This window comes from Manis javanica, chromosome 1 (assembly GCF_040802235.1).
Source record: "Manis javanica isolate MJ-LG chromosome 1, MJ_LKY, whole genome shotgun sequence".
Lineage (NCBI taxonomy): Eukaryota > Metazoa > Chordata > Mammalia > Pholidota > Manidae > Manis > Manis javanica.
Window position 1 is genome coordinate 198,372,720 of NC_133156.1, and position 26,776 is coordinate 198,399,495.

The 26,776-nt window shown below is 33.9% G+C and overlaps 1 protein-coding gene across 2 annotated transcripts; it reads right to left on the reverse strand.

The window, feature by feature from the left end:
• Window positions 1–1,119: 1,119 nt before the first annotated feature.
• On the reverse strand, window positions 1,120–26,764 carry ERLEC1 (endoplasmic reticulum lectin 1). 2 transcript variants are annotated; one of them, XM_017667697.3, is made up of 14 exons: window positions 26,471–26,764; window positions 20,564–20,668; window positions 19,360–19,440; window positions 18,722–18,799; window positions 18,517–18,580; window positions 17,826–17,860; window positions 15,610–15,833; window positions 15,388–15,517; window positions 9,249–9,410; window positions 8,612–8,671; window positions 5,867–5,991; window positions 4,199–4,276; window positions 3,809–3,884; window positions 1,120–1,473 (listed from the first exon to the last, which is right to left on the reverse strand). In XM_017667697.3, exons 1-14 carry the CDS (start codon window positions 26,630–26,632, stop codon window positions 1,402–1,404), a joined length of 1,452 nt encoding a protein of 483 aa, XP_017523186.1. In that variant the 5' UTR covers window positions 26,633–26,764; the 3' UTR covers window positions 1,120–1,401. The 2 variants fall into 2 exon arrangements, with proteins under 2 accessions (XP_017523186.1, XP_073069403.1); XM_073213302.1 differs by lacking the exon at window positions 8,612–8,671.
• Between the last annotated feature and the right edge of the window lie 12 nt (window positions 26,765–26,776).

Below are 26,776 nucleotides of genomic sequence, written 5' to 3' on the forward strand. Positions count from 1 at the left end.
GAGGGTAAATCTGTCTTAATTCATTGATATAATAAACATGATTCTATAATTCATTACAGCAATGAATTTTAATGGCTTTGGTCTCTGATCTTATTATGTTATTAGGAGACAAGGGTAATGTTAGGAAAATAACACTTAATGGGAATCTGGTGTGAAGTACTGGGGTTAGGATTTTTCTATACAGTAAAATGAATGCCCAGATACAATCAACCTATGAAGTAAGTCGTTTCTCTACAAAAAAGGAAGTGAGGCTCAATGAGGATAACTGGTTAAGTTCAGGATCACACAGTAAGTCAAAGAGAGTATCTGGATCTATGCTTGAATTCAAAGTTCATGCTGTTTCTATATGTGCTATTCCTACTAAAATCCACAAATTGCCCTCTAACTGTATTAACATTTTCTCACTAGAATATCTTTGGCCAGAACTCCTGAAAAGAAGGAAAAATAAGGTATCCTATGGCTACTTTTTGTTCCTATTTAAGTAATATATGTCCAAAATGCAACAGGATAACATGTGCAGCAGGGTAGTACAGAAAATAAAGGATTTGAATAATCTGTCATTGACTACATGATAACACTGCTTGTGGATGTTTTATTCACTTTAAAATAAATACTGCACTGTGAAACTGTCCAGAACTAAAATCTGTAGTATACATAGGCAAGTGCCAAGAATGGCCAGCACAGTGTGTTTTGTTAGAATAAACTATTCTAAGGCATGAATGAAGAGAGTCACTGACTGTCTACACCAGGAACATTGTTTGGGGCAAAACACATTCATATCAAGGAAAAAGAAATAGATAAAATTTCTGAGAGAGAAGCAACTTATTACAGATAAGAGTTTCTTGAGATTAACAGAGGTGAAGAAAACTTATATGTGAGGCACTACTATGTACCCCATTTCTAGTTTAATATCTGGTAGAGAGCAGTTGCTAAATAAAATTTGTTGGAAGGATTTCAGGTACTAGAATTTACATATTTTACATGGTCTATTTAAACAATCTATCACTTTCTTAATAATCTTTACATCATTAACTAGTTATATATACTAAAATTTACATAAGAAGTCTATTTAAAAGCTTTCAACAGGTATAGCAGTTACGACATTTCATTAGGCTGGACGAGATTGGATGAGATTTATTTTGGAATCACATTATCCAAGCAAAGAAAACACAATCAGTTCATAAGATACAATAAAAATAAAAAGTGAGACAACCATCTGCCTTAGAAGTTTATCAATAACCTCTTATATACACATATATATTCACAAAGTGGTTGAAAGTCTTTTTATATGATACTTTAAATGAGATCCAGTGGCAGAGAACTCTATAACGAGACACATGGTCAGACAGAAACCATCATGACTTTTCAATGATCTTTTCTTTCCTTGAACTTTATTGTCCTTTAGTTGGGGAGAGAAAGAAGTCCATTTTCATCTGCTGTATCTAAGATTTTACAGATTACTGGTGATTCAACCTAAAGAACAATAATAAAACAATTAAAAAGTTGTTAAGCATTTTTTATTCAGTTTTATTCTGCTGAATGATTACATTGTATATAAATTTGTTAAATGTATCTGAGTCCTTATTTTGTATAAATTATCCAATGTTATTTCTACAAATTGAGCTAGTTTGAAAACAATTTTTAATTATCTATATAAAATACCAGAGAAAATATTTTTACTTCTAAGTGAAAGAGATGAGAGAGGAAGGAGTTAAGGACAAGAATGAGGGAGGGATATATAGCTAGGTCTTATACAACAACAGAAAAAAATAGAAGATTAAGTAAAAATTATCAGTGTACAAGTAAAAACAAAGGCAAAGAAAAACAACCCACAGATGAGTCAGGTGTTGAATTATCAGGTGTTAAAATAATTATAATAAATATGATGGAGAGAATAGTGGGAAAGGCAGACAACATGTGAATAGATGGGAAATTTTAGCATAGAAAAAGAAAAATAACTAAATGGAAATGTTAGAAATGGTAAGTATCTTAGAGATAAACTCATTCAAAGAGCTGGATGGGACACAAAAGAGGAAAGAATCAATGAACTTGAAGACAATTCAATAGAAATGACCCAAACTGAAAGGGGAAAAAAAAGTGAGAATGAAAGAACAAGTATCTGAGATTTGGGAACAACTTGAAATTAACATGTTTAATTGAGGTCCCAGAAATAAAAAGAGACAGAAAAAATCTTTGAGGAGATAATGGCCAAAATTTTTCCAAAACTGATGAATTATATCAATGTACAAATCTAAGAAGCTCAATAAACTCCAACCAGGATAAATACAAAGAAAACCACTCTTAGGCATCATATAATCAAAGGAAGAATCATAAAGTTTCAAGAAGAAAACACAGGGCAGTATCTTTGTGACTCTGGAGTAGCAGAATTTCTTAGAACAAAAAAGCATTAGCCATAAAAGGGAAAAAACTGATAAAATGAACTTCATCAAAAAACTTTTGTTCATCAAAACACATTAACAAAATGAACAAGCAAGCAACTGGGGAAAAAATCTGCAATATAAATACAAAGAGCACATACCCAGGATATATTTGAATTCTTAGAAACCAATAAGAAGACAAACAACAATAAAAATGGGTAGAAGACTAACAAAGACTCTCCTTGACCAAAACATAATCAGCCTCCCAAGCCCTCTTTTCAACTAGGCCTCTTTTCATCCTTGGGCCCTGTCTTGGGCCTGCTGAGTCCAGTTGTAGCAAGAATCCTGTTAAGCAAGTTAGAGAGATTCTCTCACCCTCACTATCTAATCACCCTTCACATCTGATCAAATTCCTCCTCTCTCACCTTCAATATCTCATCATTCTAGCCTGCCTTTAGCAATAATCCTGTCAAGTCAATTTAGCAAGAATCCCGTATCATTGATGACTCCTCTTAATTATTTCCCATCCATTGACTACCCCTACCCCAAATTTGCTTGTTGGCTACATACCCCCATCTGGCTCTGCTGTATTTGGAGTTGAGCTGGCTCTCTTTTCCCTATTGTGACTGTCTTGACACCTACTGCAAGAGTCCTAAATAAAGTCTGCTTTACTCTTTTAATGTCAGGATAATTTTTTCTTTAAAAAGACTTGCCTGGATACTTCACATAAGAAGACATATAAGTAAATAATCCCATGAAAAGGTGTTCAGCACCACTTTTCATATGTGAAATGCAAATTAAAATCACTAAAATGGCTGAAATAAAAAGACTGACAATATAAAATGGTGAGGATGCGGAACAACCTGGACTCTCATGTATTACTGGTAGGAGAACAAATACCTATCTATAGAAGAATGGATAAGCAAATGTGGTATACTTATAAAAAGAATACTATTCGGTAATAAAAAGAGGATGAAGTACTGACACATGCAGTAAGATGGCTGAGTGTGAAAAATATGCTGAGTCAAAAAGGTCAAGCATAAAAAATTATATACTATAAGATTCTATTCATATGGAATTAAAAACAGGTAAAACTGATCTATGGTGTCAGAAATCAAAGGGATATCTTTGGGGGTTCAGGAGTATTGACAGGAAAATGGTATAAAAGGAAATTTTCTGCAGTGACAGATTCCTTGTTTTGGGTGATATATGGATATGTAATAATCAAAACTCATTGAACTCAATACTTGAAATCTTTGCATTTTGTTTTATGTAAATTATACCTCAAAAAAAAAAGATGTCAACTTTTAGAGAGGTAGTATGGGAGCTGTATTAAATTTTGGAGACTACTGAAGGTTTTTTCTGGAGTTCATGCTAAAAATTAACATATGGCTCCAAACTGAATCTGTAAGTATAATTTTTTTACTTACCCCAAGGATATACTGACAGGAGTGAGGCTCTAGCATATATACAGTAACAGCATGAGGGGAATCTGATTCTTTACACCTAAAACAGAGAGTAGTTTAAGGCACTGCCAAAACCATACAAAATTATTTTTAACTGTTTTCCTCTTAAGTAATAGAAATCTCATGTAAGTGGCCCTGTATAATTTAATAAATAACTGAAATAATATAATTCAATAATTAAAAATATAAACAATTATATTAAAATTGTTTTGATATTTTAGAACAAAATAATTTCATGAATTTTTATAATAAGTATAATTATTCATTATTATATTTTACATTTATATAAACTTTTGTTGATGGGAAGCAGATTAAAGAGAATGGCATAAAGCACAATTTAATGGCCCAACTTACTTTAGTTTTACAGTCACCTGTCTTGGCTTGTCAGTTATATCACAAATATCTCCATTACCATAAAAATGTGACACCATCCTTAATCAGAGAAAAAAACACAAGCTTTATTAAAATAAAACTTTACTGACTCAATAAATGTAAAGGGCAGGGTGAGATAGCTAGAAGAATCAGTTTTGCATTAGTTAATAAAAATGTGACTATAAAATAGTGCTTAAAAATAGACAGTTTTAGTATTATGACATAGAGAAAGTCTTTCAGATTCTATAAAGAAAATATAAAGTTCGGACACTTCACAGTGATTTAATAAGAATGATCTTCAACTTGCTTATTATTTATTTGTATACTAATAGATAAAATGCTTTTTAAAAGTTTTTCTTTTAAAGGTAACCATTTCCTCAACCATGTATATTGTTTACTTTGTGGAACATTTTCCCCTTCTTCCCATCCACTATCCAGCTCCACCCATTAAAACACTGTAATGCAGGTATTCTAAGGTAAAGCCTAGGCTAACCCCTAAATCTCAAATGAACAGGATGCAAAGAAAAGTTTTAATTTTGCTAGCTTCACACACCTATGCTTTAATATTTGCTGTATATATCATGAGATATTTTCACATGAAACATATACGAATATAAGAAAAATCCATCTATTTAATATACTTTAATATTTAAATGCCTATCTCTTAATTTTGTTAACTTTGATTCTGGTAAGCCTAAGAAGTCCATTCTGAAAGCAGAGTCTCTCAAAACAATTTGTGCTACGAAGGATAAAGTTAATACCGAAGAAGGAAAATGAATGCATAATTTAAAATTCACTGGGCAACAGACTACAAGAAAAGCTAAAACTTAGTTACATCTGGGAAACAAGAGATTATTTCTGCTATAACAAGATACATCTACATAGCCCAGAAGAGATGTAGTTTTTCTTAAGACCAGTGTTTAACTATTTTCAACTATTACCTCAGAATGTTAAGTAACAAAGGGGAATGCTAGAGTATACAAAAAATAGAATTAAGTAACTTAAACTAGGTAAAGATTATACATGAAAGAAGTAAAGCTTTAAAACATCCTCAGACCTAATATCTGGAATCGATCCATTGTTACTAACAACCACCACCACTCTTATTACCATACCACCACAGTTTTTTAAGAAGCCAAACTTTATTGTATGCTATTTCCAGGCACTATGTTTTTGTGTGTTTGTTTGTTTTTTATTTTGATATCATTAATATACAATTACATGAGCAACACTGTGGTTACTAGATTCTCCCCATTATCAAGTCCCCCTCACATACCCCATTACAGTCACTGTCCATAGGCATAGTAAGACCAGGCACCATGTTTTTTAGGAATTACCTCATTTAAATGTCACAACAGTCCTATGTGGCAAATACTACTAGTCAAGAAAACTGAGGTTTAAGAAGACTATGTAATATGCCCAAGTAGTAAGTGAAGAGCCAGCACTTGAATCCAAGGCCTCTGGCTTCAGACACTGTGCTCTTAACTGTTACACCACGTTGTTTCCCCATGGAAAGAAAATTGACCTAAAAGATGTCCCTAAAAAAAACTGACCAGAGATTTTATTTAAGTGTTTAAATTTTGTTTTTCAATATTCTGAGTTTAAATATTCTACTAATCAGATCCAAAGGCAAATAAAGTTAATTTTTACCTGACTGTCTGGGTACCATCGTCTTGAAGGTGATAGGCTCTAGCAGTATTCTTCTTAGCCCATTCAATATGCTCTTCTTGGCTCCATGTCCCCACAACCACAGAGGTTTTCCCACTATCCTTATCCTAATACGTGAAAAAATACTTGTGATAATGCATGCCTGACATCATCAAGTAGACATTTATGCTGATGGCCTATAAGCTAAGATGTAAGATATAAGACAGTCCTTATTCTCATCTGCAAACTGGGTATCTATGTTTACAAGTTAGTCAAGACAATGTTATGAACAGAAATTTGAGCTCATTATCTTCTTTACTCCTTGTTTCTCTGAAAATAAAATTTCCTAGTCAGGCTACCTCCAGGTGTAATTATTTTTGATTCTTCTATTTCCTTTCCCTTCTACATCTATCAATTGTGTCAATTTTTTTCCTAGAGATGTTCTTGCCTTCAGACTCTTTCTCTACATTTCCACTGCCAATGTCTCAGCCCACACAAGTTTAATTTCATGTTAACAGAACCATATACTACTGTGATTCTCAGTTAAACATGTGGCCTCTATTAGCCTGCAGCCACAGTGAGCCTATACTTTAACCTACTTCTACTCTTTCAAAGGCACACCTTCAAGTTATACTAGTCTTCACACTACTCATTTGACATCATGCTTATTTCTGTATCAAGACTGTTCAGAAATCCCTTCTTCATTCTTTTATTTTTAAAATGTGAACTATCTTATATGTGGACTTTATACTCTTTTCTCTCTCTTTCCTTTTCCTTCTCTTCTCCTCCCTTCTCTCCTATTTTCTTTTCCTTCATATTTTATGCCAGACACCATGCTGGGCACTAATATACATCTGATTAGTAGAATTAAAAACCCTTACAGTGGCAAAGAAAACAAGCATGGCCACTGCACTAGGGGAGCTTATTGCCTAATGGAAAAGAGAGCCATTAAACATTCTCTTAGCAACTAGACTGTAAATTCCTGGATAGATAGGGATTAGAGCTGCAGAGTGAAGTGCTTACAAAGTTGGATATGGAGCAAGACTGCCTGGGGTTGAATTCACCATTTACTACCTATGTGATTTTAGGCAAGTTACTAAAGCTTTGCTTCTGTTTCCTCATCTTGGAATAAAAATATTCACCTTTTAGGGTTGTTATGAGCATTAAATGAGTTAATGTGTATAAAGTACTTAGAACAGTGCCTGATATACAGTGAGAAATGTATTACATACTATTGTTTTTCTATCTCCCAAAGCTCCTAGCAGAGTCCCTCAGATGGCTCTAGGTTAGATGACCTTGGCCAAACTAAGTTTAGTAAAAACTGTTGGCAAGTGTATGGGAAAACAGTCATTGTTAATGGGAATATAAACTCGTCCAATCCTTTGGAAGGCAACTGTTCAGTATGAATATACTTTGACCTAGCAAGTACATTGCTCGAAATGTGCCTTATGAATACACTTGATAAAGTTCACCAACAGAATTATTTAAAAATGCTAAGATGCTATCACAGCGAAAACTAGAAACAACTTAAAGGTCCATCAGTAGAGGTTTTACTAAATACATTGTAGGTAGACATGTTTCTCTAATAGAAAGATCAGTATTTCTGACACAGATCTCCAAGATATTAAGTGAAAAGAACAAGTGCAGAGCAGTTCATTCAGTAGATCCCTTCTGTATAAATAAAAAGGTTATACCAACATTTATGTATATGCATATTTTTCCTTATGCAGGGTTAACTAAGAAAATGTTAACAGCAGTTATATTTGTGAAACAGGACAATGCTGGAAGAGAATTTTACTTTTTATTCTGTTTTTTTAAAAAGTCACTGGGTATTATCTGGGCTACAGTTAGATAATACTTTTTTTCCTGTATTAATATATATTATTAAAAATAAAATATCTACAAAGAAGCAAGAATGGAAAGAATAGTGAAATGGAACTTCTCAGATTTAAGTGAAGACAAAAAGTCCTAGTTTATAGATGCCTCATACATTTGGAATGATTTAAATGTGCAAGTATGAGTTGACGATCTTTTCTGGTATGATCCATCTTGGAATTTAAGATCAGTTCAAAACATTTCAAGAGGGCAAATTTATGATTTTCTAATTACTAATTATTATTTCTTTTGGGGAATAAAAAGAGCCCTTTAAAACAGGGCAATACTTATTAATTAACATTATTCTTCAATGTCTAGCAGTTTACCTTACCAAAGTACAACTATGACAAATAAAAAAACTTCAGAATTTAAGCAGCTTGGTTCAAATTTGGAAGAATAGGCTATCTGATTCATGAAATTACAAACAACAGGAAGAATAAAAAGACACTGTATGTAGTCCTCAAACTTATTTTATTTTAAACTTAGATGATATGGTAACTTCTTTTAGCAGAGAAACTTGTATTTACCCTATATATTAACTCTAGTGATAATGTACTATCTTAAAATTCACTTTATTAAAGATGAATTATAACAAAAACTAATTTATTAGTCAAAGATAATGAGGTTAGTCACAATAGCTTTTATTTCTCTAAGCTCACAGTAATATAAGAATCTGAGTAGTTAATAGTTACTTTAAGATGACTGATTTAGTTAAGACCAAGTTTTTGATTTTCTAGAATTCAGAGACACTTTGATAAATACTTAAATATTAAAATCATCTCATAATGAAGTTAACACCAACCCCCCTGATTTCCATAGATTTCCCAAACTTTACTCCATCTAGTGGTAGGAGATATAAATGCTGTTCTGTACCTCATGGTATTGATGTACATGTTTGCCATAGCAGAATTCATATTTCCACCAACCAACACCCTACAGGGAAGAAAACAGATCAAGTAATGTACTGAGAAAGGGGACTGTGGATCTGTCTCAGTATTGCCACACAACAGTGATGGAAATATAAATAATTAAAAAAAAACTATCATAGCAATAAACAGTCGATAATAAAAAATAGACAAATACAGAGAATAACTGCTGTAACTGCATTGGTAAAATTCCACTTGGAAGTGTATTTCCCTCTGAGCAATTAGGGGCAAAATATTAACTTTGTAGAAGTTAATTCAAGTCTTAAATTTGATTACTACATAACCAAAATGTAGGCTATTCAATCACTGATATATCCCATCAGTCAACCAGAATCACACATGACTTAGTTATATATATTTTCTACCAATTAAAGGTGAAGTTTTAGCTTGTGGGTTAAATGAACATAATGGTATGGATTAGATTACAGTAAGATGCACAGAGAAAATGTTCACTGGAAGCTTTCAGAATCTTGCCACTTCTCTAAAGACAAAAACTACTTTCAGTACTGCTAATACCCTTTGACTAAATAAGATACAAGTGAAAGCTGTAAGATAAATATTTAAATCAAAGGCTCACTTCTCACCCCGTGAAAACAGTAAGAACCGCTAAGGAACTCCTTTATGAGTTGGTCATCTGTCAGTTTGGATATGTGGGTTGTTCCAACAGTAAGCAATGGCTGAGAACCAACAGCAATGGGTTTGTGGATTGCTGGAAATCTTTCTTCTTTAGTTGACTGCAGATCTTCCTAAAATTAAACATACGAACAACTTCTTCATGAACATATCTCCCCGGGCAAGAGAAACAAAAGCAAAAATGAACAAGTGGGACTATATCACACTAAAAAGCTTCTGTACAGCAAAGGACACCATCAGTAGAACAAAAAGGCATCCTACAGTATGGGAGAATATATTCATAAATGATATATCCGATTAGGGGCTGACATTCAAAATATACAAAGAGCTCATGCACCTCAACAAACAAAAAGCAAATAATCCAATTAAAAAATGGGCAGAGGTTCTGAACAGACACTTCTGAAAGAAGAAATCCAGATGGCCAACAGGCACATGAAAAGATGCTCCACATCACTAATTATCAGAGAAATGCAAATTAAAACCACAATAAGATATCACCTCACACCAGTTAGGATGGCCAACATCCAAAAGACAACAACAAATGTTGGCGAGGATGTGGTGAAAGGGGAACCCTCCTGCACTGCTGGTGGGAATGTAAATTAGTTCAACCACTGTGGAAAGTAGAATGGAGGTTCCTCAAAAAACTCAAAATGGAAATACCATTTGACCCAGGAATTCCACTCCTAGGAATTTAACCAAAGAAAACAAGATCCCTGATTCAAAAAGACATATGTACCCCTATATTTATCGCAGCACTATTTACAATAGCCAAGAAATGGAAGCAACCTAAGTGTCCATCAGTAGATGAATGGATAAAGAAGATGTGGTACATATACACAATGGAATATTATTCAGCTATAAGAAGAAAACAAATCCTACCATTTGCAACAACATGGATGGAGCTAGAGGGTATTAAGCTCAGTGAAATAAGCCAGGTGGAGAAAGACAAGTATCAAATGATTTCACTCATCTGTGGAGTATAAGAACAAGGAAAAACTGAAGGAACAAAACAGCAGAATCACAGAACCCAAGAATGGACTAACAGTTACCAAAGGGAAAGAAAGGGACTGGGGAAGATGGGTGGGAAGGGAGGGATAAGGGGGAAAAGGGGCATTATGATTAACACATATAATGTAGTGGGGCGGGGGGCACAGGGAAGGCAGTATCGCACAGAGAAGACAAGTAGTGATTCTATAGCATCTTATTATGCTGATGGACAGTGACTGTAATGGGGTATGTGGTGGGGACTGGATAATGGGGGGAATCTAGTAACCACAATGTTGCTCATGTAATTTTATATTAATGATACCAAAAAAAAAAATCAAACATACATGTTTAAGGGCTTCTGTGTCACGATTTTTTTGTTATTACTTAAACTATTCTTAAACTCTAGAAAACTTGGGTAAGTTTTCCACTTGTTTTTAATGTGTCTTAAGAGAATGAATTTTGCAACACTTAATAGTATATAGAAAGCGCCAGACAAATGTTAGTTCTGTCTACCAGTTAGGGGTATGGTAGCCAGTAGAAAACCTAGGGATAATTTCCACTTCATATATTTTGTCTCATTCTTCTTTTTTTTTTTAAATTATAGCAGTCAGAGTTATTTCAATATAATTACCTAAGCTAAGTAGTATTCCGTCTTACTGGAATACTACACACACATTAAATACAGGTACAAATATACACAAATACATTTATAACTTGCTTTTCTTTTTTATATTGCTAACAGGATTATAAAATTCCACAGCTCTTGTGGAGTATAATTTGATAGTTGTATATTAAAACCCTGTACTATTTGTGCTTAATTAAGTGCTTACCTCTGACCTACTTCTAAAAATTTATTCTGAATGAACAATCACACTGATGGGTGATTTAGCTCCAATGATGTTCCATGTGGCATTTCATCACATTAGCATAAAATTGTAGGTAACAAAAATATCCATACTAATGAATGATTTAAATAAGTTTTGGGGCTTTAGACAATAAATTATTTGAAATAAAAAATAATATTACAGAAGATTACTTTATGACATAGGAATGTAGGAATGATACATTGCTAAGTGAAAACAAGTATTAATCTGTATAATATATATATATATATATATGGTTGCTCTCATTTTAAAAAACTGTTTGTGTGTATATATGTATCAAAAAAAACCTGAAACACTGAAAGGAAATACACTAAGACATTATTTTTTTGCTACTTGTTGGAGTTTGTGTCTCTACATTTAGTTTTGGAAAATGTAGTTACTATGGGTAAAGATGAGCTGGGTGGGAGCAAACATGAATATTAGTTATTCATATGTAGCAGGCCCTGGCTATTGCCCTGGAGGAATCTGTGGTTCTGTGAAGGAGGGTGCCAACTAATAAAGGTGAAGGCAACAGCGAAATCATAGAGTAGGGGTGATTCAAACAGACTTTGATGAAGAATTGTAACATGAAGACTTCACAAAGAGAAAACCCTTGATTAATTATTAAAAGCATGAATAATAATATGTGACTTATGTGAATGAGTATGTGTTTTGTGTCTGTGTGTATGCATATGCATGTGAACCTGAGGAAGAAGAGGAAAGATATGGGGTATGGTATGATATTTGATACTAAAGAGATAAGCAGATACTATATGGTAGAAAACGAATTAAGGCTAAGAAGTTTGGACATTACCTTACATATTTTAGGCAAAGATATGGCTTGATCAGATTTTTAAGTAATTACTTAAGTGGTGGAAGAGAAGAAGAAAAAATAAGAAGAACACATCTGCAGGTGGGGAGCCAAGTTAGTGGGAGGTGGGGAGCCAAGTTATGAGCTGCAGTAACCTGGGCCAGAGATGAGAGAATCTCAAGTAAGGGAGTAACAGAAGTGAGGTGGAGAGAAAAGGAGAGTTATTAAAGAGATTAATGAGTTAGAATCTGGTAGTTAACTGGGTACTGACAGTGAGTGCAGAGGAAATATATCTAGACCAGAACTGAAGAACTGAAGGCACCAATTATAACTGAATAAAATAACTTAAAAAGTTAAATAGCAAAAGGGATCCTAATAAATGTAAAGTGGGCATGATATCTCCTTTTTTACCTGCTGGAGTTGCTATTGAGCAACTGTTTCTTTCCTTCTATATCAGCTTGTAAGAGTCTTTGGATGATTGCTCTAGAAATCAATGACTTTATTCTTTCTTTTCCAATATCAAGTTAAAACAAAGGTTGCTGATGTGGCTTATTTTTTGAAATTCAAGTATAACTTGAATTTCAGTATAACTGTTTCTACATTCCGAGGCTACTATGTGCCTAGCGTTATTTTAAGTACTGAGTATTAAAAATGAAGCAGACATGGTCAGTGCTCCTATGGAGCTAAGGTCTAATAGACTAATTATCTAGAATATTATAGTAAAGTTAGTGAAGAAAAACAGTAACATCACATAGTGAAATCTATAGCTAAATAGGAAGAATAGAAGCATGGTCATTTATTGTTTCTTGTTTCAGAACATACACTTTCAATTTTTTCATGCACTTTCATTTTTAAGGAAAATTACTGCAATAAAAGCAAGATGATAGTTTTTGTAGAAGGGCTTGAAAATTCATAAAATGGACTCTAATAGTCCAGTAATCTCCAAATTAATGTAATATAGTAACACAGAACATCTAACCAAAATTCTGATAGCTGTATTTGTACTTTGGTTTAAAAAAGAAAAGAAGCCTTTATCTTATGGTAAAGCTTGATCCATACTTAGAAGGCAAACCATATGCCAAATATCAATTTTTAAAAGAAATGTTATTTGTAACAAACAACATTTATAAAAAAGATTCTGAAATAAAGATGATCAGCTCTTAGTGACTACTCATTCTGTAGAATTACCCAAGATTTTCATATACAAGATGTATTCTAAAGATCCTAGGTATTCTGAAAGTATTATCATTTGTAGCTTTTTAAAAATAATTATTCTCAGCTGGCAGATTAAGCACATTAATTAAAGTTCTTCTTGAAGAACTTCTTGCTTGAAGAGTAATTAAAATTGGGATCTGTGAAGCACTTCGATTGAGCTAATTTTTAAGTACCTGTCAGTATTTAAATCACTATCAAGAAGATCAGAAAAGAATTCCATCTCTTATCTTTTAATTACAGCACTTCAAGACAAATGCAAATTAATGTTAAGATAATTTTTCCTTCGTATCAGAATGGCAGTCATTATAACATTCACAAACAGTCCAGCAATACTTTTCCAATAAGTACTCAAGAAATAGGGGAGAGAAACAGACCTTGCAGCAAGTACCCACAGCATTCCAGGCATCATGTGAGGAACTGGAAACCTCCAAAGTAATGAAAGCATCGTTTATTCTCCCTTGATTTTAATATGAGAACCACAGGAAAAGCAACCAATTTTAGCCATATAAGTGCTATAACGGAGGATGAATAAAATACAAGCCCACAGAAGAGGAAACATATCTTCCTGGGGTAATCCATTAGAAGTTCTGGCTCATCTGAAAAGGACATGACACTGGAAAAACATCCTCAAGCAGAAGTAGAAGTTCATTAGGTGTAGAGCACAGAGGGGAGGAGGCCACGGATGAAGTGAGAACACGATATATCCAAAGGTAAAGAGTTTGTAAAGAATGGGGTGCTTCTAAGAAACTGAGTCATTCAAAATAGCTGGAGTAAAGGAAATGGTGACAGGAGCTGATGCCAGGTCACAAAAAGGCTTGTATCCCTTTGATAAAAATCACTGAATGAGCAATGATTTTATCCTGAGGTGTAGATCAGTTAACCACCAAAAGGATTAAATGCATAATTAAATGTTTATTTCAGAACAAGTACTTTAAAGGCTGTGTGGGAAGAACTAGGAAGGGATGTGTGAGACTAGTTTCTGATCCTTGGAAATGATGAGATCCTGAACTAATGACAGGACAGCTTAGAGAAGCATTTTAGAAGATAATACTGATGGCTCTTGGTGAATGATTAGAGTTAGAGATGAATCACGATAGGTAAGAAAATGACTAGGGTTTCTGACTTGGGCAGCTGGCAGAGCACAGTGCTTTAAAAGCAATGGGGAAGACAAGAAAAGGGTCAGTGTGTAAGAAAAAAACATGATGAATTTGAGATTATTGTCAGTGTATCTGGCTATGTCCAATAGACCAGATGAAAAGGGAAGACAGCTGATCAAAAGGGAGAAGCAGCACAGAGATGTGGTTAAGAGGGCAGGTTCTACAGCCTGTTTTGATTCTAATCTCTATTTCACACCTGGTCACTTCCTTCCCCTCTCTGAACCTCAATTCCCTGATCTGTTTAACAGGTTAATAGTGTATCTTATAGGTTGTTGTGAGAATTTGATAATAGCTGTTGAAACTCAATACACGTTAATTATTGTGCTTGTGGTTTGAGTACAGGAGAAACATCAGTTTTGGAGATGTGTATCTTGAACTCATGGGTATACAAATGGACATTGAAAGAATGGGCTTGAATGAGCTCACTTGAGACTGTAAACAATAACAAGAGAAGGCAGCTTGTACAGAACCACGGGGAATGTCAACATTTTAAGGTACAGGAAGTAGAGAAAGAACTACTACATGAGAAAAGATTCAGACAGAACTAGAGAGAATGACCTGAAATAAAGATAGAAGAAAAAGTTCAAGCTTCAAATGTTGTGTTTTTATGTGCTAATAAGATCAAGTTATGCAGATGTTCAGTGAATTTAAAACAAAAAGAGTGCTGATTGACTTTAATAAGAACAGATTCAGAAGAATGATGGTTGATGACAAACAGCAAAGAGCTGAAGAATAAACAAAATGTTAGGAGATGGGTTGTGGTCTATTTTTCAGGAGGCTTAGCTAGGAAGTCTAGTAACTAGCTAAAAACTAAACTGAACTACAATGAACTGGGGGTCAAACCTGAAGATACGAAATCATGAGTGTCAGAGAATGCTGAAATGGTTTCTGAGAAGTACTAGAATAGGAAAAATTCAAAATCAATGAAAAGAACTGGAATTTAAAATTTTGAGTTGGTAAAATCAATTACTACTACAGAAACCATTACAATATTGATATATACAATGAAATTTGGAAAAGTAAACACTGAGAAAATACCGTTAGATAATTCTCATACCTCTTTATTTCTCCTAAAAGGGACTCTTAGTATTTCTTCCTGCTGTTCCAACTGTCTCAGGGTTAGAGGTTTAAATGGTGATCCTGGCAGTGATTGGCAAAATATGTCATTCACAGGAGAGGCTCTGAATCTATTCAGTGGAATAAAGCATTAAAAGCTAAGCATATGACACTTTAAAGCAAGTATGCAGTTCACATTTAAAATATTAAATCCACATCCTACCTATATTTGGGATGACTGCACAAGAGTGGTGTCAAAATGACAACTTCATATTCACAAGTTGTAACTTCAGCAACTGAAAGAATTTCATGCTTAGATTCAGGATGACATATGTACATCACAGTACTTGATCTGGGCCGGTTCTGTTTCAAACTACAAGGTGTACCATTTCCCATTCCCACCGGATAGTAGGGTGTCATCTGACCTTCGATATTTTTAGTGGGAATCTTAAAAAGAGTATAAAACAGACTCCATTAGAGATGGAGGCGAGGCTGAGGATAGTAAAAACACTAAAAGGAAGAAAACTACATTTTATTATAAACTAATAATTCACAAAGATAACATTTCTGTATTCTGTAATTCTCCCTCTAATATTCTTTTGATTCATAGGTGCTTATTTGAGAAAACACATACTCCACAGCTAATTTAATACAGCAAAAAAGGAAATTTTTATTTGGTGCAAAAATGAATATGTTAAGTAAATGTACATTTAGATAAAGGCTACAATATCATGATTAAAATGGATGATTTTCAACAGTGCTAAAAAAAGAGACTAAGATAAAATACAGGAACTTAACTATATCAGGCTGGAGAACTTTCTTCATAAACTCTCGGAGTATGGCTGTGTAAGAATTTAGATTCTAGAGGATTGAAGTTTGATTTGTGAAAAAGTGGGGCTACATAGTAAAACACTATCATCTAAAATACTGTACTGGTTCATCAATCTGCTTACTCTTCTTCCCTATTATTAACAGACATATTTTTCAGTATATAAACTTCTGTCTAAATCTGTTCAAGGCCAGCAAAGGAAAAATGAAGAAATTTTCATGGAATGGGAGAATAAAGGAGATTACCTCAGAAGACAGGGATTATTAAGGAGTTAGCTCCCACACTCTTATCTACTTAAATGCAAGAAAAATCTAACATAAGGGCTTTAGAAAGATATTAATAATATCTCCAAGCAAGCTCTTTGGAGGCAGGGAGCTCATTTTGTATCACTTTCATACCCTGTCAGTGCCATATCCAAAAAAGGTAATAAATAAATGTTTCCAGGGAAAAATATTTTGAGATTTCTTGTATGCTATTTTTATGCTGGTATATGGAATTAGAAAATCCTGGGTTCAAATCTAAGCTTTGAATTTAGTAGCTTTACAACCTCAACAAAATTTCAGTTTTTGTCACTTGTAAAAGCAGAATAATAATACAGGCTCTTAAGGTTGTGGGGAGAATTAAGAATTACCTTTTGTTACATGCCTTGCACACTATAGGGCTTATAAATTGGGGCTCAGTAAATGTTAGTTTTCTCCCTTACCCTTTTTTCCTCTTCCTTTATCATTCACACTTTGAATTCCATCTTGCTATCCTCCAGAGCCACAGTAAATAAATATTTTATCTCAAAGGTAGTCTGTAAAATTAAAATCTTGCAATGCTATGTGTGTCTATGTTTAACTTATCAATTCCCCCAAAAGCCACCCTTTAAAGTTACAGGCATCTCTTTTAAGGCTTTTTGCCATTTTACTTTACTTCTAATAAAAGTATCATTATGATACGAAGCCATTTATAGAAATACCCTCTCAGTAAGATATTAAAGTCTACGGAAATGCCTAGGATTCAGAAAACATTCCTTGGAACTACAGAGTCATTTAAAATTTGTGATTAAGTACCCTAAGGAATCATTCTTTTTAAACAAACCTATCTGGCAGTCATCAATTATGCATTCATAGTTAATACACATTTATGAAGTGCTTACATTATGTTGGCACTTGGCTTTGCACTGAGGGGTAAAGAGATAAAAGTCCCTGCTTCTGAGATGCTTGCAGTTTGGTAGCTTGTTATTTACACATATAGTTTATCTGTTTTATCCACAGGAGACAGAGACCAAAAAACAGAAAAAAATGCAAAAGCTCTTATTATAATTGTTTCCAATGTTAAATGGAGGGAACCAATGCTAAGTAAGCACAGAGATGACATTAGAATGCTATTATAGATACTCCCAGACACATCTTTTTAAATCTGTTTATTTTTGTATGATCTTAAAAGTAAATAAAAATATAGTATGTTTTCTCAGAAAGAGCTAACATATTGCAAATTTTCTTTGACTCAGTCCTTTGAGGTATTTGATTAAGAACACAGATCTATGTTCTGTCAGTTAATTTGTATGAATTCATGCCTCATTAACAATAGATATTAAGAGTGAAAAATCAACATTTGTCACTTGCCTCTTTTGATTTTTCCTTTTCTTCTGCCTCTTGTTCTGTGTAATAATATAAGAGTAAGGTAAATGTAAAGAATGACCAGCAACATATGTAAAATACAAATAGTTTTCAACCAACTTTGTAATCTTAAACTTCTCTCTAAAGAAGAGTCAAAACATACATATAATTTTTATCTTACTACTTCTAGCTAGTTTCCCTGGTTTTGTCTGAAAGTAAAGTCATATTTAAACTTTACACCTTTATCTAGGAAATATTCTCTTTGAGGCAATCAAAACTGGCCACAACAGTTTTCTTTTGAAGTATTCTTATTTCAGTGAGACGTTTAATCATAAATTAGTTGACCAATTTGAATACTATAGATTAATAAAAATATTTCACAATTCGAGGATACCTCTACGTCTATTTCTAGATACGACAACTTTGCTTTAATCAGACAAAAGACTAACATTATATAAATATAATATTAACAAATGCATCTTCACAGATTAAAAAATAATTTATTAGTAGGTGAATAAAAGCATGTTTGTTGAGGCACAAAATAATGAAAATATTTCTCTGAAAACATTTTCTAAGGGATTATTCAGAAATTTAGTGTTTTAAAATTCATAGTCTCCAACAAGATCTTTTATATTTCAATTTGAACATATAAAAACAAATTCCATCATTATTATCAAATCACTATGTAGAAACCAACCTTTTTCAGATAGAAGGTTCTTAGCCAACATATTTCCAAGATAGTACTCGTGAATATTTACTTTCTATATTTAAAAATAAAATAAAAAGATTGTAAGTATTTTGCAAATAAATTTTTAAAGAATACAACTTTAAAACCATTAACCTCACTATTAAAGTTCTCATTTCATAATGTTCCATAGTTAATATTTTGAAGAAAAACATACCTGACCACTTTCTTTCTCTTCATGGTACTGACGAATGTGTTTTCCGTGACACACTTCGTAAGTCCAATAAGACTCAATCTAAGAAAGATGTATGTATTTAAATATATAAAAGTCTTATGTGGCTCAACTGATTTAATTTTTGATATGTTAAGTATTTGAATAATTTCCCCCAAGATTTAGAGTAAGCTTTCATTAATGAAACTAGAAATTAGTGAAATTTCTAAAGCCTATTCACTGTTTTCACTAACTAGATATATTGAAAATTCTGTGAAGGAAATAGGTCTAGAATACAGCTGGCATCTGTAATAACCAACCACCTGGCTTAGGGATTATTTTCTACATAATCTAAAAATAATAATTAGCACTTTTTATTAAAATTGTATATAAGGAAACTTAATTTTGATCTGAAAAACATTCAAAGTGGTTTGGTAAGTGATATTTGATATTGGTATTAATGGGTGTTTGTTACATATACAGGAAATTTAAGTGAAGAAAATACTATTAAGCAGTAGCTTAGACTTACAACTAATTTATAATTTGATACAACATAATAAAGTAAAAAGAAACAATTATTTTCAAGGGTCTACTGGCTGCCAGAAATTTATTTTCTAGTTATCAAGTGAACATAAAATACATACTCTGTAGGAACAACTGCTTTGTTTAAATAGTGGCTCCAATAGCTCTCTTGGATTAGGGCCTTTATAATCCTTTTCTTCTTCCTATGGAAGAACTAGAGTTTAATACTTACATTATTCTAGAACTTCACCCAACTCTGCTGTTGGGTATAACTCATTGGTCAAGTCACAGATGCTTGGAAACAAAAGGGAAAAAAAGTCAAAACCTTTAATAAGATCCTATGGTATGCCACTTCTTTCAAATGAATTTAAGTATAAAACATGGAGTCAAAGAATGACCTTCTAGTCTTCCTTCTCTTAAAATAAGATTTTTTGATTATCAGTTTCCTGAATAGTTCTTATAAACCTATTTCAGAATTTTTAAATGCTTGCATCCAAATTCTAGCTATGAAAGCCTCAGAATAGATGAATCTTAGAGAATATTTTCTAAAGTTTTAAGGTACTTCTCAGTTTTCTATATTTATTTACATTTCAGACTTGAATGCCATATATATGTATGATTGCCTGTGTGTATATTTGTCTATATTTGTTTAAAACAAAATGAAACATACTGTCTTTCACAGATTTTAAATCTGAATCAAACTTAAGAAAGAGTTTAAGATTTTCATTTTACAGATCATTAAAATATTACATACTTAGCTCAATAAATCTAGGGAGTGGAGGAATTTATTGAGTTTCAAATTTGTTCAAGGTTCCACAGCTAACTATAGCCTATACCTCAGTCTCCTGGCTCCTAGACTGGTGTCCTTTCCTTTTTACCATGCTGCCTCTCCTGTTTCATCTTGAAAGAAGTCATTGCCTTGAAGGATGGATAAGAGACAACTAGGGAATTTTAGGAGGAAAAAAAGGGCATGAGCTAAGGTAGTGAGAAAGCATAAGGTAGCTACAGACTTACTTATCAGCAATTTTTTATTAAAAATATCATATACATCTAAAAGTTCTATCTTGTTTCAAAACCCTCATTTCTATAAAAGAAAGAAAGCATGGAGTTAGATTTTCATTTAAAACATTTAATAATTGGTTGCTAATTTTTCAAACTGAACTGTAAAATCAAAGAATTCAGGGACAATAAAAGTGATTACTATTTTTATGGTAAAACGGGATTAATGAGAAACCTGTCATTTAATTTTATTTTAAAGTATGTGGTTGCAATGTCTTAAATAAATCTTTGGTGACAGGGAATATCAGTATATTTATAAAGACTTACCTCATCCCCACTTGTCACAAGGGGAAGAATACATTTATATTTTTCTTTATGTGTAGTTGTCATGATGACATAATTATCTTCTTTATATAAAACTCCAGTTGTAGGCTAGAAATAGAACAAAAAATATACATTACTTTCTCTGGATAAATTGTGTTACATTGAATAACTTACAGTCTTGGGTCAAACTAGTTTACTATTTCAACGGAGGATTTTTGAACATATTTCCTAAGGCAGGGAAAAGATTCCACGTATTTTTTTATAACAAATTTTATCCTGTTGCTGTAACAGAAAAAAATGAAAAAATAGGTTTTGAGTATAAAGAAAATAGTAATGCAAAGATTGAAGTTAAAACATGGATTAAAAAGCATTACAGTCAATGTTCACGAATACACATTGATGAATATTTATTACTTTTATTAACGATTACCACCTATATGTGAGAATCTATAGCACTTTACAAATGTACTCTCAATTGGGTTGGATGGGACATAACATAGTACATTATTTTTCATATTTAGATAATGTATGGATAAATCACCTTTAAAAGAAAAATCACTATTAATCTTCTACACAGACTTAACTTTTTTAGTATATGTCATGGCTCAGCAAACTATTTCTTTAAAGGGCTAGATAATAAATATTTTAGGCTTTGTGGGCCATAATGCCTCTGCCACAACTATTCAACGACTGTAGTAAGAAAGTGCATAGGCAATATGTAAATGAATAGGCATGGTTGTGTTCTGAAAAATTTTGTTCATAAGAACAAGTGGTTGCAACAACATGGATGGAACTAGCGGGTATTATGCTCAGTGAAATAAGCCAGGCAGAGAAAGACAAGTATCAAATGATTTCACTCACCTGTGGAGTGTAAGAACAAAGAAAAAACTAAAGGAGCAAAACAGCAGCAGACTCACAGAACCCAAGAATGGACTAACAATTACCAAAGGGAAAGGGACTGGGGAGGATGGGTGGGAAGAGAGGGATAACAATGTGGGGGGCGGGGAGAAAGGGGGCATTACAATTAGCATGCATAAATGTTGGGGGAGGCACGAGGAAGGCTGTACAGCAGGGAGAGGACAGGTAGTGATTCTACAGCATCTTACTACGCTGATGAACAGTGACTGCAATGGGGTATGTGGGGGGAACTTGGTGATGGGGGGAGTCTAGTAAACACAATGTTCCTCATGTAATTGTAGATTAATGATACCAAAAAAAAAAATCACCATGGGAAAAAAAAAAGACAAGTGGTGGGTGGAAGTACAGCACCAAGAAGCTTACTATGCTGATGGACAGTGACTGTAATGGGGTATATGGTAGGGACTTGATAATAGGAGGAATGTAGTAACCACAATGTTGCTCATGTGAAATCTGAGCATAAGATTGTATATCAAGGATACCTTAATAAAAAAACAAAAACAAAAACAAAAACAAGCAAACCAAACCAAACCAAACAAAAAAAAACAAGTGCTGGGCCAGCCCAAAGACTGTTTGCCAACTGCTTGTATATTTCAACAAAACTATCCTTAAAGATTTATACTCCATAAAACCAAACAAATTGACAAATCAAATATGAACTAACATGACTCAAACATTGCACTTAATATAACTGTTATCATTTAAAGAGAACTCTCTTCTTTGTGATAGCAAATACGTATTTAATTACTAAGGCAGAGGTTTGCATGGTCTGTGATATGTGTCCTGTGATAATTAAATTCTCTCTTAACTTTTCTCACCTTACATTACTGAGAAATCACTGTACTATTTGACTCTCCCTGGCAAGGAAAGAACCAATCTTATTAATCACCTCTGTTTTTTTCTCAACTTCAGAAACACAACTGTTAACTATAATAAAACCAGTACTACTTGACACCAGTGGCATCTTAGACACAAATGCAAATTAGGGCAATGTTTTCCCAAGACAATAAAAACAAAACAAAAACAGCAGAAATACTAGCTTTATTAGCTATATGACAGTACCACTCTAAATATAGCTCATTTACTTATTAGCTCATTTATCCTCAAAACAAGCATTCTACCCATCTTACAGGAAAGGAAACTGAAGCCCAGAGTTTAAATAATTTGTCCAAGGTGACAGAGCTAGCTGAACCCAAGCAGACTGGTTGTATATTCTGTGCGCCCCTGTTTAACATATTTGAATCTTTTGTTAACATTCTTTTAGACTACCATATAAATTCCTAGATTATGACCAAGGACCCTTGTTTAAAAGATCATTAAAAAGTGAAAGAATCAAAGAGATTTGAAAGTGAGAGTTGCAAAGACAAATTACTTAGAAACCTTTATTCAGTTGTGTCGACAAATGTAAGACATAGTATTTATAATGCCTTTTAATGTTTTTCAGATATATTCAGAATATGTCATAGTGAGTTGTGTAAAGCATGACTCACACTCACTTAGCAATGGATGCCCTGAAGTCTTGTCAAATCACTTTTGTACTGTAGTGGAGGCAGACAGTAGCATATGACTTAAATGCATTCACCTCTTTGTGAAGTACCTGCCATTCTAATGTTCAGAGTTGAATTCTATACCAATATTGACTTATTTACTAAAATGTTCACAACAATGCTAACAATGGAAAAAGGAACTGCTTGTTTTGAACCATAGCAAAGAAAGGAAGACAATTTTTTCTTTGTAATAAAAACTATTTTTGGATTTATGTCTATATATAAATTAATTCCTCTGTCTATTGTTTTTACAATCTAGGCAAGAGGTAACAAGAAATAAAAGCTATTTCTATTCTTGTTTGAAGATGCAATGACTTGTCTTTCATTAAGTTAGGAAGGGCTGGTTTCCTTTTCAATATAATGGACCAAGCAGCAATTCTTCTAAATGAAAACTGCTGAAATAGTGAGTCACTTATTGGGATCACAAAGTAAAATTTTTAACAGACTTTATCCTACCTTTTCATAAGAGAAATTATTGGGAAAAAGTAAACCTTTTGTGATTTTAAGTTAATTTTTTTGTTACTACTAAAATGCTTCCTTTTGATTTTGTAAAAACAGTTCTTACTTTAAGAAAATGAAATATAATAAATTCTGAATGTACAGAATTACAGATAATGTAAGAAACTTGTTTTATATAACTTAACACCTTAAAATATTTTCAGTGTAATAGTGATTTGATAAAAAAAACAGATTTTAATAGGATGCAACTATTCAAAGGGGGTATGGTTCTTTAAGGTTAAGAAATGAAATATATCTTGGCAGGGGAGAAATTCCTACTTTGACATGAGTCTGGAGGACTTAAAAGAAGATACAAGACAAAACCATCCTGGGAGAGGCTGTAAAATCAACTCATGGGCACAACTTGTCAACATATATAATATGCCTAGAAACACGGAGTTGGTCACCATTCCTCCTAAGTGTCATATTTGGGGAAGGTTTTTGAGTGGGAATACTAACAGAAGCAGAGGAAAAAAATTAGACTTTTTTTTGTGGTTTTACTTAGGAGAAATCCATGAACTCTGTGAAGTAATGAATAATCGAACATTTTAATGGCAGAGATATTTCAGAAGGGAAATATACACCTAAAATTGAATGCTAAAAACCAGTAAACAGTATCAGTCATTAATGTAAATATTAAAAAATGTACACTTTTTTTCTTTTTTGCGCTGAAAGAAAAAGGGTTGGGACACCAGTACTCCCGATAGCATTTAGAGTAGAGTAACCGGCAGTCTATTGAGGACCCCGAGTGCCTACACATGGCTTTAAGACCTTTCCCACCGCTGGAACTTGCTGCATGGCACTGAGACAGCTCAAAGTTGGGATCCCACTCCCTGCTCTGGCCTCGAACTGGGAGAAGCCGCAGCATTACCTCTCCCCTCCCCAAAAGTGGCAGCCATCCTCAGCTCCCACAGTGGACAAGTCGGTAGGCAGGGAAGAGGTAAAAAAAAAAAGTACACATTTTTGGTGTTTAATACTTTAAGTAAATTTGAAAGCAAGATTATAAAGATCATGTATTGTTTTGATATATCTGAGTGGGAAGATGCTTTAAAACACAGAACAATTTTAAAGCTAAAAAAATTCAGATCTAAAGCACTCTCTTCCTATTTCAGACATCAGAGAGATAAAAGTCCTTATTCTAGTTCATACAACTACTCAGTTATATACAAATGTCCAATCAACTGGCCCATTAAAAAAATGATAGTGCCAGGTGTAAAGGCTGCAGTTTCAATTATATAAAGAAGGGAAGGGAAGCCTAAAGCTTATAAAAGTATTTTTAAAAATTGTAAGACCAATAATAATAACTCTTGGGGCTTACTTTTGGGTGAGGGCCACAGACCTTTCACCAACTCACGTAATAATGTCTCTAGATTTTTCTCAAAATAACTCAAACTCAAAAAAAATTTCTCCCCAATTGGTCAAATATGCTTGTCTTAGATTATGTTGTATTGCCAAAGAAAGTAATTAAAAACGAAATTTCAAAATTAAATCGATAATGTGAAAAGCTAGTGTAGCACACACTCAGATCTTTTTCCATACCCCTTTTAAGCCAGCAAACACCAGTGCCAGAAAGAAAACTGAACTATTTGGTAGTAACCTCTTAACAGGCTAGTTTCAGACATTAGCTTACAGGGCAGTTAGTTCTCAGGGGTGTATAACAGCACACTTTTTTAATTTAAAAAAAAGCACAGGTGCAGGAGTAAAAAATTATCATGACCATATTCTTTAAACAATTGCCAAGTTCATTACGCTTTTTGTAAACAATAACAGAGGCTGGACTAAAGTATTCTCACCCCAAGCCTGCTGAAGTTATATCTGATTTAACTTTTATATAAGTATTTAAATAAGTCAATATTTTGTGGAATGGAAAGATTAACCTGGCTTCCCAGAGAAATACTTACTTAAATTAATTTGAGAACCAGTGAACTACCAGAATGGAAGAACTGAAAACAGAGGAATGGAGAAACAAGCCAGGTGTGAAATATTAGCAAAAACTAACTTTCGCAAATAGGAATCTGCTGTGGCAATGATGACATCCTGGTAAATCTTATTTTGACATCATAGTGTCACTTACTCATGTTTCCATGAAATAGTAATAGAACAATATGCTAATATAGTCTCCCAAGCGTAATGACTGCAAGTAATTGGAATGGGAATTGAAAAAAAACTTTTGCATTTTCCAGGATTTCATTCTGAAATAAATGAAGTAATTATGGTATCTTAACATCACAATTTTTATTTGTCTACACTAGATAGTAAGACTTTTCAGCAGTTTACCACGCAAAGACAAGACTGCAAAAATTTCATTACTGTGAGGTTATAAATATGATCGTCACTGTAGAAAACCTAATATGAAATCTCATGTTATGGGATTTTAATTAACAGTCATAATACATCAAAACAGTAAAAGGTATTCGGTATGGAGAGTTGTTAACATTTCACGGGCCAAAAATTCCTCTCAGAAACATCTTTGAAGGGAAAAGAGTTATGGGAGCATGCCTATGCCTATGTGTACAAGAGAGAAAGAACGAATATGAAAGAGGGAACTCTTATCTGCAGTACAACTGGTTGTGTACGTAGGGTGCTGTGTAGTACTCAAGAGAGAAGGCGGCTAGTGTAGAAAGAACTGCCGTTGATTTTCCAAAGATAAATGGGTGCGCCTGATATGGCTCTAAGAAAGCTTCTTCCATAGGGTTAGAATGTTGATAAAGTGTAGTGAGACATTTAAAATGAGAGCAAATGGCCACTGGATCCCCATCAAGAGGGCATCCACGCAACGTGTTAGATAAACACTCGTATGAATGAATGAACGCCGGGTAAATGAAGATTTTGACTGGGGAAGGAGGCAAGCGCCTGCAGAAGAGGTCCTGAGAAAAAAGCTTAGAATACGGAGAGAAAGGGCCGAACCCTTGGTGCCAGGAGGAAGAGATGGCTACAGGGCACTGACCAGAGAGAACTCGGTGCCGGGCCAGCTGACTCGGAAAGGGATGTCATCGCTGAGCTGGGGGAGCGCTCGGCCGCCGCCGGACGCCTCTAAGAGACCGCAGAGGACCAGTAACACTGGCCCGCCCGGGACCAGACTCCGCGCGCCACCGCCTCCTTCCTCCATCCTCCGCCGCCGAGCACTCCAGCCGCCGCCACAGCCTCCTCTGTCCACAGAGGAGAAGAGGAGGAGGAGGAGGAGGCGGCGGCGGCGGGACTACTAGACGCCCAGGCCGCTCGGGGACCAACCACCGCCACGTCTCCTTCCGGA

Coding starts and splice junctions, on each gene's coding strand:
- ERLEC1 (XM_017667697.3), bottom strand. CDS start 26,632: ATGGAGGAAGGAGGCGGTGGCGCGCGGAGTCTGGTCCCGGGCGGGCCA. Junction 20,669..26,470: donor CCGGCACCGAGTTCTCTCTG/GTCAGTGCCCTG, acceptor TTCTATTTCTAG/CCTACAACTGGAGTTTTATA. Junction 15,834..17,825: donor AAAAGGAAAAATCAAAAGAG/GCAAGTGACAAA, acceptor ACTCTTTTTAAG/ATTCCCACTAAAAATATCGA.